Source organism: Pavona decussata, unplaced genomic scaffold (assembly GCF_977016875.1).
Source record: "Pavona decussata unplaced genomic scaffold, jaPavDecu1.1 SCAFFOLD_134, whole genome shotgun sequence".
Classification (NCBI taxonomy): Eukaryota; Metazoa; Cnidaria; class Anthozoa; order Scleractinia; family Agariciidae; genus Pavona; species Pavona decussata.
In genome coordinates, this window is record NW_028145547.1 from 3,650,908 (window position 1) to 3,669,063 (window position 18,156).

Genomic DNA, 18,156 nt, shown 5'->3' on the forward strand with positions numbered 1-18,156 from the left:
CTTCACTACAAGAGGAATCGTCGGAATCTCAAAAGAATGCATCTGCCAGTGTTATGTTATCATGATGCCCTCAGATTTCCTATACGTACTTGAACAGTGAGTTGTTCTTCTTAGTTAGAGGCCAAAGTAATACGGGCAACATTTTCTTGGAAATTGTCGCGCAACAATGTTGCCTTGCAAGTTGCGATTGCTTGTTGCCCGTATTACCAACTCCGCGCACGACAAATTTTCATGTTGCAGAAAGTAGACGCTGTTTCTACTGTTACAACGTTATGTTCAAGTTTATCTTTAACTTTAATGAGCTATATTTTACAGGACACGATTTGACTTTGTCAATCGAGACCCAACTTAAGGTTGGAAAAAATCCCGATAACAAGCCCTAATCTCTCTGTTAACTTTCCTAGTTACGACGTCAATAAACTTCTGTAACTTGCTTATTATTATGTACAGGAATTTTGTATAATTTATTTACAATCACTGGCCATACCAAGCTCTGCTGCTAAGCTGTATGCAGTGCAGGCTTCTTTTGAGCTGAAATTGAAGTTCGGGGGATCCGTGAATTAGCTAGCCGAATGCAGGGGCACCCAACGGCTCATTTCGGTGGAAAATCTGTTTGGAAAGACATTATCTGTCTCAGAAATACGGATTAAATATTAGAAAACAAAAAACAAGCGTTTTCTTTAGCGAAAGGTCACCTCGAATTTTCCCAACTCTGAAAAAACTAATCTGTTTTGCAAAATGGGAAAATGTGTCGTTAAAAGTGCGGACCAGCTAGCATTTTCGGAGAGCCAATGTCAGCGGCTCGTAAATCCCGGGAATAAGATTTGGTGCCCTTAAGGTTTCGGTAATTTAAATTTCCAGCTAAACGATCCGAACAGATCAAACATTGTTATATCTTCAGACAAAGTTGTCTTTAAAAGGCCATAAAGTGGTGTACAAATACAAGAAGCAACTTTTTAACTACTTTGGTTTCATGTTGTCGTTGGCTGTCCCTGGCTGGATGTCACCACGACCACTTCACTCCGACTTCGAGAACGAAAGGAATTAGTTTGCTAGTTTTACGAAATTTGGAACTCACATTTTGCTGTAAATTACCTACAATTGAATCCGATTTGTGGGCGATTAAGACCTTCTGAACTGTCCACGGAAATGAACCGTTGGATTCCGCTAACTTATAAACGTTTTCAGCGTTCCCCTGCCGGCCTGCTCTGCAGTCTACAAACTTTAACAAAATAAGGAACACACTTTGCATGAACTCTGGAATTGACGTTGACAACCTTTTAGTTGTCGGACCCATTTTCCTCATTATCTGCGGTGTTTGATTGTTCTACACCGTCGTTATTCTCGTCTTTCTCTTTTACTTCAAGTCCATTTTGTTCATCTTCGAAAACGTCTTCATCCTCTTCCTCGTCATCAGCGACGATTGATTCGTAGGGAAGCTTTGTGTGCCCGACAATGATGGACGAGGACAGCAAATTCTCCGGCACTTTACCCATCTTCGGCAGCCAGTGGTTCGGGGATTTCATACGCAGGTAGCGAGTATATTTTATTTCCTCTAAAGAATGAACCTTCTTCTTTTGTTCTCTGCCGCCTTCAACTCTCTCAACATTATCATCATCATCATCATCGAAATCGTCATCATTTCCATCCCACCAAAATGGACTATCACTTTCCGCTCTAGATGTATCTTGCCTTTCTAGCTTTCCATGCGGCAACTCATCCTTGGAGGGACGATCGTTCAACCACCCGTTTTCCAAACTGAGCACCTGTTGTTGCTTTTCCAAACGCTTTGGTGATATACTACTAGGTGTAAGCGCCTCATTGCGCGGAGATAAGTCATTTGCAAGCTTATCGGAGTTCAAGCTCTGAACCCTTCTTCGGTTCCTCTCTGCTCCCTCAGATGACAAACCTGGCAGCGAGCCCCGCGCCCCAAGTAGTCTTGGTAAGCGGACTGGGTCATCTGGAGAGGACTGTGATTGGTCGATTCCCAATGGCTGAAAACCACGTACTCGCCTGACCTGAGGAGACAGAGGGGGTCGAGGAGAGATCTGGGATTTCCTTACCTCCTGAGGGGTTAAAAACAAACGAAAAAAGAGATCAGTTTAGTCGCTGATACCAGAATAAGTTTCATGCGTAGCCTGCGAGAAGCAAGCTCTCGGGGAGAGGGGGGGGGGGGGGGGGGGAGAAGAGAAGAAGGAGCTTCTCCCCTCACCCCTCCTTCCCCGAGAGCTTATTCAGGCTATTTCATGCATAACGAACAGTCGCTTGGGTCAAGAAGCTTTCTGTACGATTTAAAATGGTTACGGAATAAGTATGAATAAAATTATGGCTCCTGGCAAAGAAACAATAACACAATGATTCCCAATTGGGAATGTAACTTTCTAAGCAATAGCAACAACGAAAAAAGGAATAATGAAATGAAAAGCAATGTCACCCAACGAGAACATTCATTACTTGAAATGTTGTTTCCTATGTTTCCAGATCGTTTGGTGGCCTTTTAAAGACATGTTTGTTTAAAATAATACATGTTTGACTTGTTCAGAGGCTTTAGCTTAAAATTGAAGTTGCAGAAAGTTTTAGGAAAAACTGGATCTTATTTCCCAATTTACGAGCTGTTGCTGAGTTTACGAAAATGCAAGCTGATTTTTTTTTCGCATTTTTAAACTACGTATTTGCCCGTTCAAAAAATCAGCTTACCAGTGTTTACGAAATTTGAGCTTATACTTTGTTGAAGAAAACTTTAGATTTTCCTTAAGACCAAATCCGAATTTCTGAGGTGATTAATGAGGCCTTCCGAACAGATTTACACCGAAATGTTATGAGCTGTTGGGTGCGTCTGAGACATGTAAGCTGCGTGTATGATAACACTAAATAAGATTTCACCTGCCTAATGCAGTCCAGAATGCACATACATGACGCAAATAAACTTTATTCCGAATACAGCTCAACTCAGACTGACTTAAATTTCAGTCACACGGTGACGTCAGCAGGAGTTAAGGAAGGTGCCTACTAATAAAAAAAGTATTTTTGTGTGGTTTATGGTAATCAGCGAGGAAAGCAGATCTTAGCAAGGGCTATTGAAATCCAAAAGGAAAATTGGGGGTAACCACGCATTTTTTAGAGGTAATTAAGCAAGAATTATTCTAAAAAACAGTAAAATACAAAGCAATGTATGAAGTTTTATTTCCAAATTGAAGCTTTATTATCTCTGAAAAAATGCATGGTCACCCCAATTTTCTTTTTGGATAGCAGGAGCATTGTCTAAGTTCTGCTTTCTCCGCATAGTTTTAAACCGCGCAAAAGGGATCACCCATAGGAAACCCGAGTATCACATGATGCGCAGAACATATGCGCAGTAACAAAAGTAGGCACCGTCCTTACATTGAACTGACTTGCTTTGTTCTCGGTCACGGTAGCAGATTGTAGGTTATTAAGGAACTGATAGTCACAGACAACAATAAGTAAAGTGACGGTTGGCCTTTTCTGTACTATCATTGGAAGAACTGTGGATTTCGGGTTCAAGAGCCTTTCGTGACCTTTATACTGAAAGCCCTTCGTTCACTGACCAATTTATTCATCATAGTAATTAACATTTTAACGTTTTGGATTTCTGTAAGCCATTTTGTATTCGTACGCAGTCCTTGTATAATTGTAAAGCGCTGTAGGGGAATGTATTGGATACAGCGCTTTAAAGGTAAAGAAGCATTAATAGTAGTAGTAGCAGCAGCAGCAGCAGCAGCAGCAGTAGTAGTAGTAGTAGTAGTAGTAGTAGTAGTAGTAGTAGTAGTAGTAGTAGTAGTAGTAGTAGTAGTAATAGTAGTAGTAGTAGTAGTAGTAGTAGTAGTAGTAGTAGTAGTAGTAGTAGTAGTAGTATAGTAGTAGTAATAGCAGTAGCAGCAACAGCAGCAGCAGCAGTAGAAGTAGTAGTAGTAGTAGTAGTATCATTATGTCGTCACAATAGGTTGGCAGTTCAAGAGATCAATTTACGTAGCTGGTTTCTGTTTTTCCCGAGAATAGTAAAATAATTTACGAGGATGTTTATTGTATGTTTATGTAATTGATAGTTTCACGCGATTAACCCTTGAGAGAACTCTTAAAATACGTCTCCTCCGGATGATTGAGTAATTGAATTATTTGATCACCGACTGATTAACACCAATCAGTGTTAATTTTGATCCAATGAAGTTGGCTCTGTTGATAATAAGTGACATCAAGCATTTGTTGATCGAGAGTAAAGGACTTGTTAGCACAGTAACCATTAAATCAACAAACTGCAAATGAAGGGTTTTTAACTCTTGGTGAACAATTCGCACAAATTTAGTCAATAGTAATCACACGTAGATCAAGGCTTTCAACCATCCACACTAGGTAAATTATAACCGCTGAGTTTATGCAGTAGCCATTCTTGTTGACTAACGCGCTCATTTTCTGATAATATGGCAAATTTATCTGACGGTCGAACAACTGATTCACACGCTTCATCAAATCTGCAATTTGGTTATTTTTCAAGCGTTGCTGTTTTGCAGAGAACAGCCGGTTTGTCAGGCAATAAGATGTACAACGTGCTTTAGAGCTATGGACAATATGACAGAATAGCTTACTGGACTAGAATCCGGCCCACTACACAACATACCGGCTCACAAAACTTGATATTTCGCACGGTTTAAATATGAGCAATGAACATGCCAAACGGTTTCTCATCGACCCGCAGTTTCACGGCGATCTGCCAAGACAAACTATATGACTTACCTCCAAATCGAGAGGCGTCGACTCGGCCCGAGGCCTTTCAACTCCTACTGGGGAGGAATATGAACGTTCAACAGCAATCTTCCTTAAATCGCTCCAGCTACTTGATTGCAGCAGCTGTTGTGGTGTGTCTAAAGTATTTGCGCGTCTCCGCGGACTGCGAGGAGAAGAGGGTTGAGAGTAAGGACGGCTCTCAGTATTTTCTGCATTAGGATCTAACATGTTCGAACGGTAAAAACGAGAAAAGGATGGAGAACGTGGCGACATAGAATCAAAGGCAGGGGAGGTCATTCGACTTGAGTCGTTTTCCTCATTGGTGACTTTGGCGCCAAGTCTGGAGTCGTTCCTTTCTATATCTTTTGGTGCTTTCGAAAGCCAGGCAGACAATGGTACGTCTTCGTCTTGATCTAGAAGCTCATCATCGTTTGCCATCATGGACCCTTTGCTCGAAGCGACACTCTTTTCTCGGAAGAATTTATACATTTCTTTACTGCAGACTTTGCTACCAGATTTTGTATCCATTGGCGGTGAGCCGTTGGGCATTTTCGAATCGTCATTAACCCATGCGTTGCGACTAAACCCTGCAATCGCTTTTTGCTTAAGTTTTGCATCCTCGGAGCTTGATCGAGCCACATGAATAGACGGCAGTCTGGATTTTTTATGGACCAAATCGCGCTTTTGTCTGGTCAAAGAATTCATCAAACTCCTCTGTTCTTTTTGTAGGCATGACAATCCTTTCCTTAACTCCTTATCGTAGGATGAATTTATGTTTAAGGCCTTCTTTACTTTTTCGCTTGATATGGCATCCTTTTTCACTAGCTCCTGAAACGTGAAGCCGTGAGCCATCGATGCAACTGTTTTAAGCCGTTTTAGTCACTCCATAGACGTCAGTTTTAAAACGGATAAATCTGCCTTAAAGCTTGAAGCTAACTTTAATATATACTGCAGACAACTCAAGTCCTTGTTTGGAAGAGCACTTACGCATATATAGTAAGTCATTAAAACTTCGCTCCTTCTTTGTTACTGGAACAATAGCGAGAAAAAGGCAATAGGTCTTTTGAGTGAATTTAAAACAATATAAGTTGGTAATTATTTTTCTATGGTTACTCGTTTCATTCAGATAAATGTCATATCTTCCCTTTTAAACCCCAACTATTTTGCCGCACTCTCTGATGAAAACGCAATGATACAAAAACGCAATATATTCAATCGATGTCCCTGTTAAAATCTCTGAATTTATTCCCGTGTATTGTATTGTCGAATAACGAAGCTCATGACAAAAGGCTTAGCAGATTAGAAAGCTTGTAATCATATTAATTTGATTTCTGTAACGATCTACACCAAATAACCACTAGGATGCTGACATACACTGACCGCCAATATTGCGCATGGTCATGGTGAGGCTGGGCATGACCACGGTTTGAAGGATCCACCATATGGAGTTCATTTGGATACGATATATATTCTTGAAAATAAAACAAGAACGATTCGAGGCGACCACTACAAATTTCTTAAACCAAAAATTTGGAGCCACTTTTCCTTGAAAACCAAACTGTATCTTGAGTAAACACCGAACAGTTTATGTTAACGAGTGTTGGTGAATGCACTCTGGACGAAAAAGCAATTTGTTGATGCTATTTCGCTGTATGATGCCGCGGTTCAATCGAGCTGGACACGCTCCAACTGCTCCAATTCTGGAGCGTGTGAAATAAAATCAAAATAAAAGGCGTGTCTCATGGGAACTAAATATCCATTGGTTTCTTCGTTCGCTCAGATCAGCCGAGGTCTTCAGTGCACAAAGATCTATGGTGATAGGGAATTTAGTGTATGTGCCCCAGGGTTATGGATATCTGCCACTTGTCTTGCACAAGTCAAACTCTACCGAGAGCTTCAAAAGAGGCCTTAAAACATAGCTCTTTGAACATTTTGAAGACAGCTACTCATTGTTTTTGTAGATATTGTGAACCTTTTTGAACTGTAGATAGCTTTTTTTAAACCTTGCTCTTTTCGTATTTAGATTTTATTACTGACTGTATTGTTTTACAAATACATTTGTAAAGCGCCAAGAGCGTATTAATGGTGCCATATAAATAAAAGTTAATTTAAGTTAAGCTCTCGTCCCAATATCCGCGCTATAAAAAGCGATAAGCCCACACCCCATTGGAAACGCTTACTACCGGCGCAGTTTATACGAAATGAGCCTCAAAATCTTCCGCGACGTTTTCAATATTGCCCCAAAGATGAAGGCCTGTCTGAAATTTTCGAATTTAAAATGTGATGTAGCATGATGATCCTCAAGTAATCTTATGGGTCTATTCATCTCGGTTGTTCGTAAACGGGTTTACTGCAACCCAGAGTTACACGAAAACAGTGAAGTTATCACTGACCTGTATTTACTCCCCTTAAGTGTATTTGCTGTGAATTAATGAGCTCTGACAAACGCGCTAATAAATCACCCCCCCCCCCTTCCTTTTTACCACTTTAGAATCCTATGGTACCTTTTCCAGGCGCTCAGATCATGATGAGGACAGGCGCCGGAAAAAAAATTGAATGAGAGTGAAAAAGAAGGCGAGTCTGACTAGAATCTTCTCTCTTGCAGTGCTGTCTAGGCTGTTCGCTCGGATATTTACTCTTTGTGGCGCTCGCCACTCCGTGAATGCCTGGAACAGCCGTTATTCAGTTGAAACTAAACTTTGTGGTAAACCTTAAGGCCATAATAATGCAATTTAGGGTTTAACTGTTCACCAAAAATGTCAAAATGTCAATGTCAAATCAGTTCCAAAACATCTTGACTCATTTGTCGCGGTTTAAAAACGGTAAAGTCGTTATTTAATGTCATTAATAGAACATCGGGAGTGCTTGCGCAATCCCCCGAGCCAGAGGCTCATGATAAAGTGCTTGACAATAATCCTGATCGAAATGGAATGTGGAAATGTTGGTTTTCGAGGAGAGGAGAAAACCGGAGAAGCTCTTGGAACAAGGACGAGAACCAACAATAAACTCAGTCCACTTATGACACGCCGAGTCCGGGAATCGAACCCGTGCCACATTGGCGGGTGGAGCGTTGTTTCATACTTTTCTTATCTTCATTACAATGCAAGCAATTTTGTTTGAAAATAAATAATAATGGCGGAACGACGCAAAATCGGGATACAATGTTTCAACACTTGTAACCCCCAGCTGTTACTTGTAGGACTGAGTTTTTCTTCAGACAGCTAGATCTTTTCGTCCTTGGCCCAGCTGTTCGAAGCCCGATTGAGTTAATCCTGGATTTAACAAAGGGTTAACGTGAATTTGATTTCAGATTAATTACTAATCAATAAAGATTCTTCAAAAAGATTTTTGCCACTCAGTTTTGACTTTGATTTTTCTGTACCATTAGCTCAAAATTGGACTTTACAAACATTTTTAATGAGCGAGATGAAAACCTGGGTAATACTTTTAATCGTGTCAGCTTGTATTAGTGTTAATCGGCCTTTAATAGGGCCATGGGCTCCTGATACCTTGATTATGTGCTTAGTGACCTGGTCTTCGAGTGGAAGCGAGGATGGAGGTACTTTGTTTTGACACAAACATCACTGCTTTCCATTTGAAAATCATGTCGCTCAGTTAATGTTAACTAGTTTGTATTTACATTTGAAAAGCACTTCGGTTTGTATCACTCAAAAACTCACTAAGCAAACTGACCGTGAAATGAGCTGTTGAAAACTCTTCACTCAATCGTGGGCGACTCGATTTAGTGGAAAGATTGTATTTTCAAATAAACAACTCTTGTGCTCTTGAGAAAGATTAGTCAACTTACCAAAACACACTTTCCAGTTAAAAGAAGAATGTTTTCACTACTTCTTCTCTACTTGTAGGATATGAGACGATACTCTACTGTCAGGAGCCAATCAGATAGCACGATTGCTCATATCAAGGGACTGTCTACGACGTGGTCACCTGTAGATGGATAGTGGCTGATATTTACCGAGCCACGAAACGTCAAGGCAAATATCTACCACAATTCATCGACACTGACGTAGATAATTGTTTTAGCAAATACCAAACCAATGGATAGCAAGCTCTTGAGAAAGATTAGTCAACTTACCAAAACACACTTTCCAGTTAAAAGAAGAATGTTTTCACTACTTCTTCTCTACTTGTAGGATATGAGACGATACTCTACTGTCAGGAGCCAATCAGATAGCACGATTGCTCATATCAAGGGACTGTCTACGACGTGGTCACCTGTAGATGGATAGTGGCTGATATTTACCGAGCCACGAAACGTCAAGGTAAATATCTACCACAATTCATCGACACTGACGTAGATAATTGTTTTAGCATATACCAAACCAATGGATAACAAGCCTCAATTAGTCACTATATCTTAGAGAAATTGGCGGGAAAACTCGCGCGCGAAATCCAGGGCAATGCCAAGAGGTGAATAGCAAATACTATCCGGAGTTTAAGTAGCCAATCAGAACGCGTAAAAACCCACTATCCACTGGTTTAGTACAAACAGAAATAATATATGATGTAGCCTCACTTCTCTTCCCGCTGCAGGGATTGCCTCATCGTCCAAACTCAGTGACCTCATCTTTCGCGCCGCTAAGCTAAGTTCAGCAAACGTATCCTTCCGTTCTTGGCTGGGCTCCGGGTTCCATGTCTCTGCTCGACGTCGACCAAAGCGAGGGGAAGAGGGAAGGGAGACACTTTGCTGTTGGTCTGTGGGACACAGAGAATTACGCTGCCATCTTTGACAGGGGGACGATGGACATAACTTGGTCCCTGGGGGAAGGAACGGTGTTGGCACTCTCGGATTGGTTTTGAAGGAGACCGTATTGTCGTGTTGGTCTACATTTCTACCTGGATCGTAATGATCTTTTTCCGCTGTGGCAATAAACACTGGTAACGAATGGTGTCGGTTTAGTGCTAGTTTTGTCTTATGCTGAGAAATTTCACTTTGTCTTCTGCGCGCTAGCGGCGAGTTCGGTAATGTGGCACGCTGAAACTTCGTTAGATGGCAGTCTTGCGTAACCTGGCATGTCGTCGAAGCAGAAAGCCTTTCCTTGGCTAATCTTCCATCCCAAAGCACGCTTTCAGCCAAATCATCTAGCGACGGCCGTTTGGTAACAACAGGAATGTTTTGGGACACTTCGTTAGTCTGTCCAGGCAGTGAAAGACGGAGCTTGGGAACTGAAGCCGCCTTCTCCATGAAATTCATCTTCTTCTCCCTCAGCGAGCGGATAGAACGCATTCGTTGACTTTCAATGTCTTCTAAATCCTTCTGTAAGTTTCCTTTGAATGTAGAAATTCGATTTAAAGCTCTCTTATACTCTCTGCTAGCATCCATGTTGAGGGTAACGTTATCAGGTCAGAACTGTCACTGAGCACAACAGCTACAAGCAACCATAAAATAAAACTTATAGAACCACTTAAGCGGCGCCGTTACGTTCAATGCACATTCCACCCATTTGACGGATTATCATGTACATGCCTACAATTAAGACTTCATTGTCCCATGACAGCTTAAAAGGTTGGCAACTGGGATTCTCAGTGTATAACTTATCGAGAAAAGAAAAGGTGTTGATCTGGAGTTCGGCTCAGTGTCTGAGCCAGTGGCGAAGAAATATAGTTTTACTCTTGCAGTTTTTTTTGTAGAGGTTTTTACTCTGCTATGTATCAGATGTGGTAAATTATGTGACCTTATGTACCGAGTTTATAATTTAACGAAGTAAAATGGTTTAGTACGTGCACTAAAATTACAACTCAAATTTACCTTTTATTACGTAAAGAACCGTTTAGGCGGCGCCATCGCGTCGTGTTACAAATCCCACCAATTTTGATAGATTAAATGGGCATTATCACCTATTTTTTGTGTCACTTTGAATAGCCAAAAAATATATTTGAATTGATTGAATGGTCAAGCTAATGGTTCAGTTGTGTTAGCAATTACCCTACTAGTGCACAGAAACTACAGTAGAACCCCGGTAACTCGAACTCGGATAACTCGAACTAAGCCCCTTTCCCCTTGGATTTGACCCTACTTTTCAGTCACTTTTACTCGGATAACTCGAACTCGGATAACTCGAACTAAGTCCCGTTTCCCTCGGATTTGACCCTACTTTTCAGTCACTTTTACTCGGATAACTCGATCGAACTCAGATAACTAGAACTAAATTTTTTTTCTCTTGATCGAAATTTACCCTGATAACTCAAATTCTGGTTCTTGCAACTCACCACTGATGCCATCCCATTTAGCTCCTCCTGTCATGTTATAGGTAAAAAACACTGGAATTGACACTTCTAAAGCAATTTCATTTTAATCAGTGCAACAGATCACGCATTTGATAGACATTTCCGATATTTTTAGTCAAACCGCATGTACTGCCTGTTAAGCTGTCACATAGAAAACAAAAAGTTTATTGTACAAGTTCATAATGTTCACATCTCGAGGCGTCCCAGTTCTTTCTCTAAAATGTTGACAAAGTTTTTTTTTTGACCCGAAAGCCTCAGCTTGCATGGGACTTACAGTTTCTGACGAGAGTAAGTTTAATTTGCCCTGGGTTGTATACTGAAGTGCTGATAATCAATAAACTATAAATTATTTACATGAAAAGTCGAAATTTCGATCTACCCCGATAACTCGAACCCCCGCTAACTCGAACAGTTTTTCGTCTCCCTACAGAGTTCGAGTTACCGGGGTTCTACTGTAGTATCAATTATCTTTGGCTGCTGATGGCTAGGAAGGAAATGGATTGCAAACTTGAAAATAACTTGGCCATTTTTTTCAAGTTCATCCTGTGTATTGTAGAGACTCTAAAAACTCATTATAGTTTGTCCTATCTCGGAGGAATCCCTTAGTATTTTCTCCCCAGTGCTCTTACAACAATTTCATGTCAGAAAAAAAGGTTCTTTGTCAACTATTTGAGCATTTTGGACCAAAACACAGCAAAATCGCAGTGACACTAATCGAGCAAAGAAAAGGCACAAAGCTCAAGTTCGCTCAGTAAAGCCAAAATCAGCTAGAGGTCGAGCAATGTTATTTTTACAGTTCAGAACCTTTTCTCTGCCACATGTGTGGATATTTATATACCTAGAATAGAATTTAACCAAGTAAAATGCTTCAGGACGTGCACAATCACGTTAACGTGTTAATTTGAAACAACTAAAAAATTGCATTAACGATCATTTTAAGCTCAGCAAATTGGTAAAAAATTCATTTTCATAGCATTGGGTGGTTGGCTGGTTCACTAAATCGGTAAAAACTGATAAAAAAAATTGCTCGCTATATTTTTCGGCAGACAAATTTAGACACCAATTAGTATTACAAGGATTAATGATGATGTGCCGTTAATGTTAATTTGTGTCATCCAAAGAAAACCTGTGCCGTGGGACAAAGACCAGAGATTACTAAAAATCAGTTAATCATGTGGGACTGCCATTATTTAAAGGCTCTTAATTAACAAATTAGAGGCCATCCCAATTGTGTGCGCAATTTGAGCAGTTGCTTCATCTTAATTTGTCAAAGTGTGTGTTTAGTTCGTATTTGAAAATGCTCGAAGCCTGAAGCAGATCGGCATCACCCACTTCCTTGAGAATGCCATTATTCCAGAAAGAGACATAATCATACTCGGTAAAAAGAAATCCGAGTGCTCCTATCAGGAGTCGAACCTAAGACCTTCACGGTGATTACTAGTTCGGATGCTCTACCACTGAGCTACAGGAGACTCGTGGGAGCTAAGGCCATTAAACACGTTCGACATTGAATACTGCCTTAGCTCCCACGAGTCTCCTGTAGCTCAGTGGTAGAGCATCCGAACTAGTAATCGGAAGGTCTTAGGTTCGACTCCTGATAGGAGCACTCGGATTTCTTTTTTCCGAGTATGCCTGTGTCACTTTCTAGAATAATACATCATTCTCATTCATTCACCAGGCTGGAAACATACCATCACATTTATTTCATACCCTCTTCCTTGTTTGTGACGCAGTCCGTGAAAGCAAAAGCATCACACAACAAAACTGTGGTTGTAGAAGGAAAAATGGTAAAATGAGCTCGACAGATGAAATATTTATTTCTTTTCAAGTTTTCGGGAGCATGGGATACAGTACCCTGAAAGCAAACTCTCCAATTGTGGCCTCACGCGAGACATATATATATATATTTGGGACGCGAGTGGTGAGCAAAGCGCACCGCGAGACCGCCTCTCGCTTGAGACCCCAGATTGGAGAGCTGGCTTGCAGGCATGGGACACACAAAAACCTGAGTCCCCGACAGGAATCGAAGCCGCCACCTTCCGCACAGAAAGTCATTGGTTTTTCCCATGTCCCATGCTCGCGACAAGATTAATGTTCCAGGATGTGTTTTCGCAGCTCTACAAGTCACTGGTCAGGCCTATATACTTGAGTATGCGGCTCCTGTTTGGAGCTCATACTTGATCAAGGATGTTGTGGCGCTAAAAAAGGTTCAAAAAAGAGCTTCGCGACTTGCTTTAAGGCAGAAACGTGACAAAATGAGTTATGAACATCGTTGTAGCTTACTGAAATGGCAAACCCTAGAGAAGCGAAGAGAATTTCTATCTCTGGTTCAATGTTATAAGATAGTTTTTGGTATTGATCATCTCTCTTTCCCAGATTTCTTTGAGTTTGCCAAACGTACTCGTACAAGAGCTAACCACGACTATAAACGTTACTTTAGAAGAGCAGTCTGTAAATTACTACAAATGTTCTTTTTTTATTCGCATTGTAAGGAAATGTAATGACTTGCCAGGAAAAATTGTACATGCCGAATCATTATCTGTTTTTAAGAGTAGACTTAAAATTTACTTGAATATTTATTGAATCAGTAGCCATCGAATTTCATCTAGTTCTAGAAATTTTAAAATGTTTTTGTAAGTTTTTAATTAGGGAAATTGTTTTTATACAGGGTTAACCTCATGATTTCCCTATTCAGGATGTTTTTGTATTTGAGTTGAAGCCTCCTGAATATAAATGTATGTTATCTTTCTTAAATTAAAGTCAATTAACTATAAAAATGAGCGAAAAAACGGAACGTCGTTTCGGTGTCATCCTGGCACCATTTTCATGTAAAGAGTGGAACAGAAAAGATAATTTATACCCAGTCAGACTCCATTCGTGCAAAACTATTTGTCTAACGGACAAAACTCCCACTTTATGACACCTTCTGAATGAACACCGGACAGTTACTTTTAGTTTTAAATTTAATTCATTCTATTTCACACCTTTACTTTACGTATAAATTATCTTTTCTGTTCCACTCTTTACTTGAAAATGGTGCCAGGATGACACCGAAACGTCGTTCCGTTTTTTCGCTCATTTTTATAGTTCATTGTAATTCTAAATTTAATCTTATATAAATTAAAGTCGTTGCCTTATCCTATTTCCCCACACTCCATACCTATTACATGGTCACTGCACACCACTGGTAAGTACATCCTCTTACGTCACGTTGTATGTATGGCCAATGATTGCTACACGTGGTTCAAGACTGGAAACGAACCTCTACTGCAGTTTGGTCCTCAAACAAAAGTTGTTGTAGCAATATCCGAGTACAAGCCAAAACAAAACACAAAAAGTGACACCCCTTGCCTTGGCACGTAGTTCTATTTTGTGAATATTTTAGACTTGCCGTAAGTCGACTTCTTTTGGCACTGAAGGTGAGCGACGAGGTCACTGGGCGAGAAGTCGAAAACCGGCAGACTCAGTGTAATACTAATGTCTTGTAATTCTTCTTCCAGTACGTTTAACGACAATTTGCAACGAGAAAACAAAATCACTGCAACACGACGCAACAAATTTAAGTTTGAGCGCGGTAGTTACTCTGTCCGTCTGAGGGTCACATGGCCTGAGCGTTACAGGCTATGAATGTATGGAAGCGACAAAAACGAAGATTTTTTTTTGGCAAGAAAGGAAACAGCCCTAATATCCCAAATCCTTAGTCGCCCGTTTTCGTTTTATCGTCGGTTGATTTCTAATGTTGAGCTTCTAATGAGGCTGGAACTTATATTTATTGACGCTTAATTAAACAAGGTTGTTCAAAAAAGGTTGTTCAGTCCTAATATCTTAATTACGCTCTGTTTGCTAAGGGCATACTCGCAAATTAATTGTCTTTTTGAGGAAACGGAAATCTTTTCAAAGACCGGGATAATTAACATGCCACTATTCCAAATTTGGGTAAGACACATTCTTTGCTCCCTCCATTATCCTGCAAATTCGGAGCAACTTTGACAAACTGACGCCAGCTAACCAGCGTTTTCCGTTCTCATTTGGCCGGGATTCAGTCTGATTGGTTGGTTTCGTTTGTCATAACTGCGATTGGCGAAATGTGATTACTGTGGTTCTGGGGTCTAAACTGGTTTTTGTATCACTATACTAGTTATCAAACTGGCCCCAGTTGTTCAAAGAGGAAATAATTCAATCCAGCGGTTAAAATGTATTCGCGTTGGAGTACATTTTATCCTCTGGATCAAGATATCCTCTCTTTGAACAACCAGGGGCTGAACTACAAAATTAACTAAAACTAAATTAATTGCTTCCAGTTATAACGGCTCAAAAGTTGAACAAGAAGTTTCTTTTAGTGCACGAGTGAATTGGCAGAGTTCATCTGTCAAATCAACGCCAAAAATAATTGAATTGTTCTTTTGCAAAGTGACCTTGTTTTGTGAGAGCATTGACTATGACTTGGCTTTATCAAAAAGGTGACAAGTACGTCATAGTATCACGTACTACCCATTAACGTTGCGTTTGCTACTTCAAGATTCAAATAAAAACAAAGTGGTTAGTTATATATTAGCATATTGACCATTTTATACATTCATGTTTAAATTTGAATATCCATAGACAGCTTATAGACTAAGCTTATCCAACAACCTTCAAATCATAAAAAAATTATTACCGGTAATTAAATGAGAGACCTTCATAGTCATCGCAGAATCCCGTTCAAGCCTGCTTTTTGTTGCAAGCTTTCTTTCACAGCTGCTTAAAGTTGCGTACATAACTGCCAGGGTCTCTCATTCATTAATACTTTCATCCGCACTTCAAAGATGTGTATTTCATATATTTCACTTAAGCACTGAGTTGCTTTCCCCAAGAAAGCGTAAGAAAGACGTTCGTTCGTGTGGTTCCAGTTTCTAGAGAAGCCTTGGAGGCTATGATTTATCGAGTAGACTTGCTTTCATGTGCTCACGGCGTTTATTGTTGTACAACGAATATTCAAATGAACGCATTCGATCAGTACGTGTTGATTGCTTTTAGAGTATTTAGTAAAACGAGTGGAAGAGATTTAAAACGAAACTGCGAGTGCAAGGGAAAACTTATACTGTTCTTTTAGGAATGCTTAAATGCTAGAGATACAACTGAAGATACCTGAAAAACAAAATTTAAAATTCACTGCGTGATTTCGCCAGTTTGCCTTCCAGTTTGCCTTTCCTTGCAGCTTAAGCAGTTGCGTAAATAACTGCGAGGGTCTTTCTTCTATTTAACGAAAATCTGCAAACACTCTCGTTAGCGAGGTGAACAGTTGATTACGATGTGTTAACGACCTCGATAATTGCACTTATAAGAACAACGGCAGGTTTAATAAACAGCTAGCAAACTGCACCCGTGACTTTCAAGCAGTAATTTCGCAAGAATTTCAACTTTTGGTACGGGCACATCATATATATTAACAAGCCTGTATATCGATATCGCAGCCTGAGGAGCAGATCAATGGAGACGGTGACGTTTGTTTATGCCTTAGCCACGGAACAAGAGAGGCAAACTGAAGCACTCAAAAATCAAAAGCAAAATCAGCTGGAGCGATATCGCCATGTTATTCAAAGACAGATGGAAAAAGAAAGAGCTTTCTTGTCATTTAAGAAAGTTGAATTTCTCTCCAGACAAAAAAAGAAGTTTGAAAGGACAAGGCCTTTCTCTGCTCGCGCTCGCATAGCCGAAAGACTACCTGAAATGACGACGAAAGGACAAGCAATAGCGAAGAACGATGGTTGCCTTGCTTTCCGTAATCCAACACTGTTTTTGTATCGTGAAAGAACACATTTGGGCACGAAGCTTGTTTCGTCGAAGACGCACATTAACAACTCGAGCGCAGAAGAAACGAAAAAGTCTTGTCCGAGTATCGCCCAGACCAGAACGAATAACAGTTGTACACGTGTGAGAACGAAGGATCTAAAGCCTCTAAAAAGAGTTCACTTTGAGAGAGAAACGCAGTTAGGAACGAGACCGGTGCCGCAGAAGATAGTGGCGACAGTAACAGACTCAAGGAGGAACATCGAGAACGAAACTCTTCGAAAAGAAGGGTCAACTCTGCCAAAATACGACAGTATAAAGCATCAAGCGACAGACACAAACAGGGAGAAGTTGTCCGAGGACAGCAGTTATCAAGGAAAAGAATCCACTGTCGAAACCTCTAACAAAATTCGCTCAGTTTTACGCAGCGTTGAATCCGCCGACGAAAGCGCAACGAAAGTAGCTGCTGAGCAGGTCAGCTGGGCGGTGGTAGCGCGCCTGATTGGACTTCAAATGAAGTTTAAAAGACGGAGGATAAACGGCAAATTTCAGGCGCCCGAGTTAGAAGTGCTGGATCCAACGTTAAAGAACGAAAGAAGAGTTTGTCAGGAGACACCCACTGATCCCTTCCAAGAGGTGAAGGGCTGTAGGTATCTAAGAATACCAAACAAAAACTGACTGTTTACAGCAGTGCTGGTGTACTGGAGCTGTAAAGAACGAAAGCAGCGCTTAATCGTCAAGAAACAATTGACATTTTGTCAAGACCTTTTGAAAGGGGTGAAGGACTGTAGATATATCAAGAATACCAAAACGAAAAGATTAATGTACACTGTATTCTTGTCTTAGCCCATCGAAAGGAATATCCTCACACGCGCGGTGTTTCAAGTTCGATCAAAAGCTGTCATGATCATGCAGGGGGAATTCTTATTGATTGGGTAGACCTTTTAAGTTGGCTTAAGATTACTGTGTGGTTCATGTAAGATATACCTTTTTAGCTCGATTTCGAAACCTGAAGAAGATACAACCGAGCAGAGAAGCCAAGGGGAGTATCCACACTTGGAAAACTCGATGCTTTTTCCAGTCCCGCCGCAGTTGTGATCAACGCGTCACTTGAGACAACCTACTTACTTATTCAGTAAAGAAAAACTGATTTGGAGAACTTCCTTATGTCATACGAGCTGTTGAAACCCTTCTTGCTGGCAAACTCAAACCAATTTCATCCCAGAACACTACGCTCTTCGTAAATGTCGTTTCGTATTAAGACCACACACCAATATATAAGCGGAAACGGAAAATCACATCCCCGATGTTAAACACAAGGTGCAAGCAGACGGAAAAATGAAAACGTCTGAATAAATAGTAATGGCAGCGGAAAAGAGTTTGGTAATTTTCAACTAC

The 18,156-nt window shown here is 40.5% G+C and overlaps 1 protein-coding gene across 1 annotated transcript; it reads right to left on the reverse strand.

Annotated features, from left to right (window-relative positions):
- Positions 1-485: 485 nt before the first annotated feature.
- LOC146467802 (uncharacterized) lies at positions 486-10,084 on the reverse strand. Its single transcript, XM_085125648.1, has 3 exons — positions 9,278-10,084; positions 4,750-5,613; positions 486-2,066 (listed from the first exon to the last, which is right to left on the reverse strand). The coding sequence occupies exons 1-3, from the start codon at positions 10,082-10,084 to the stop codon at positions 1,281-1,283; spliced, it is 2,457 nt and encodes an 818-aa protein (XP_084981774.1). The 3' UTR covers positions 486-1,280.
- Positions 10,085-18,156: the final 8,072 nt, after the last annotated feature.

Excerpts from the sequence above, each read along its gene's own strand:
- LOC146467802 (XM_085125648.1), bottom strand. The coding sequence starts at position 10,084 with ATGGATGCTAGCAGAGAGTATAAGAGAGCTTTAAATCGAATTTCTACA. Across the intron at positions 5,614-9,277 it reads TCCCTGCAGCGGGAAGAGAA|CGGCTTAAAACAGTTGCATC; the intron begins GTGAGGCTACAT and ends GAGTGACTAAAA. Across the intron at positions 2,067-4,749 it reads CGACGCCTCTCGATTTGGAG|GAGGTAAGGAAATCCCAGAT; the intron begins GTAAGTCATATA and ends TTAACCCCTCAG.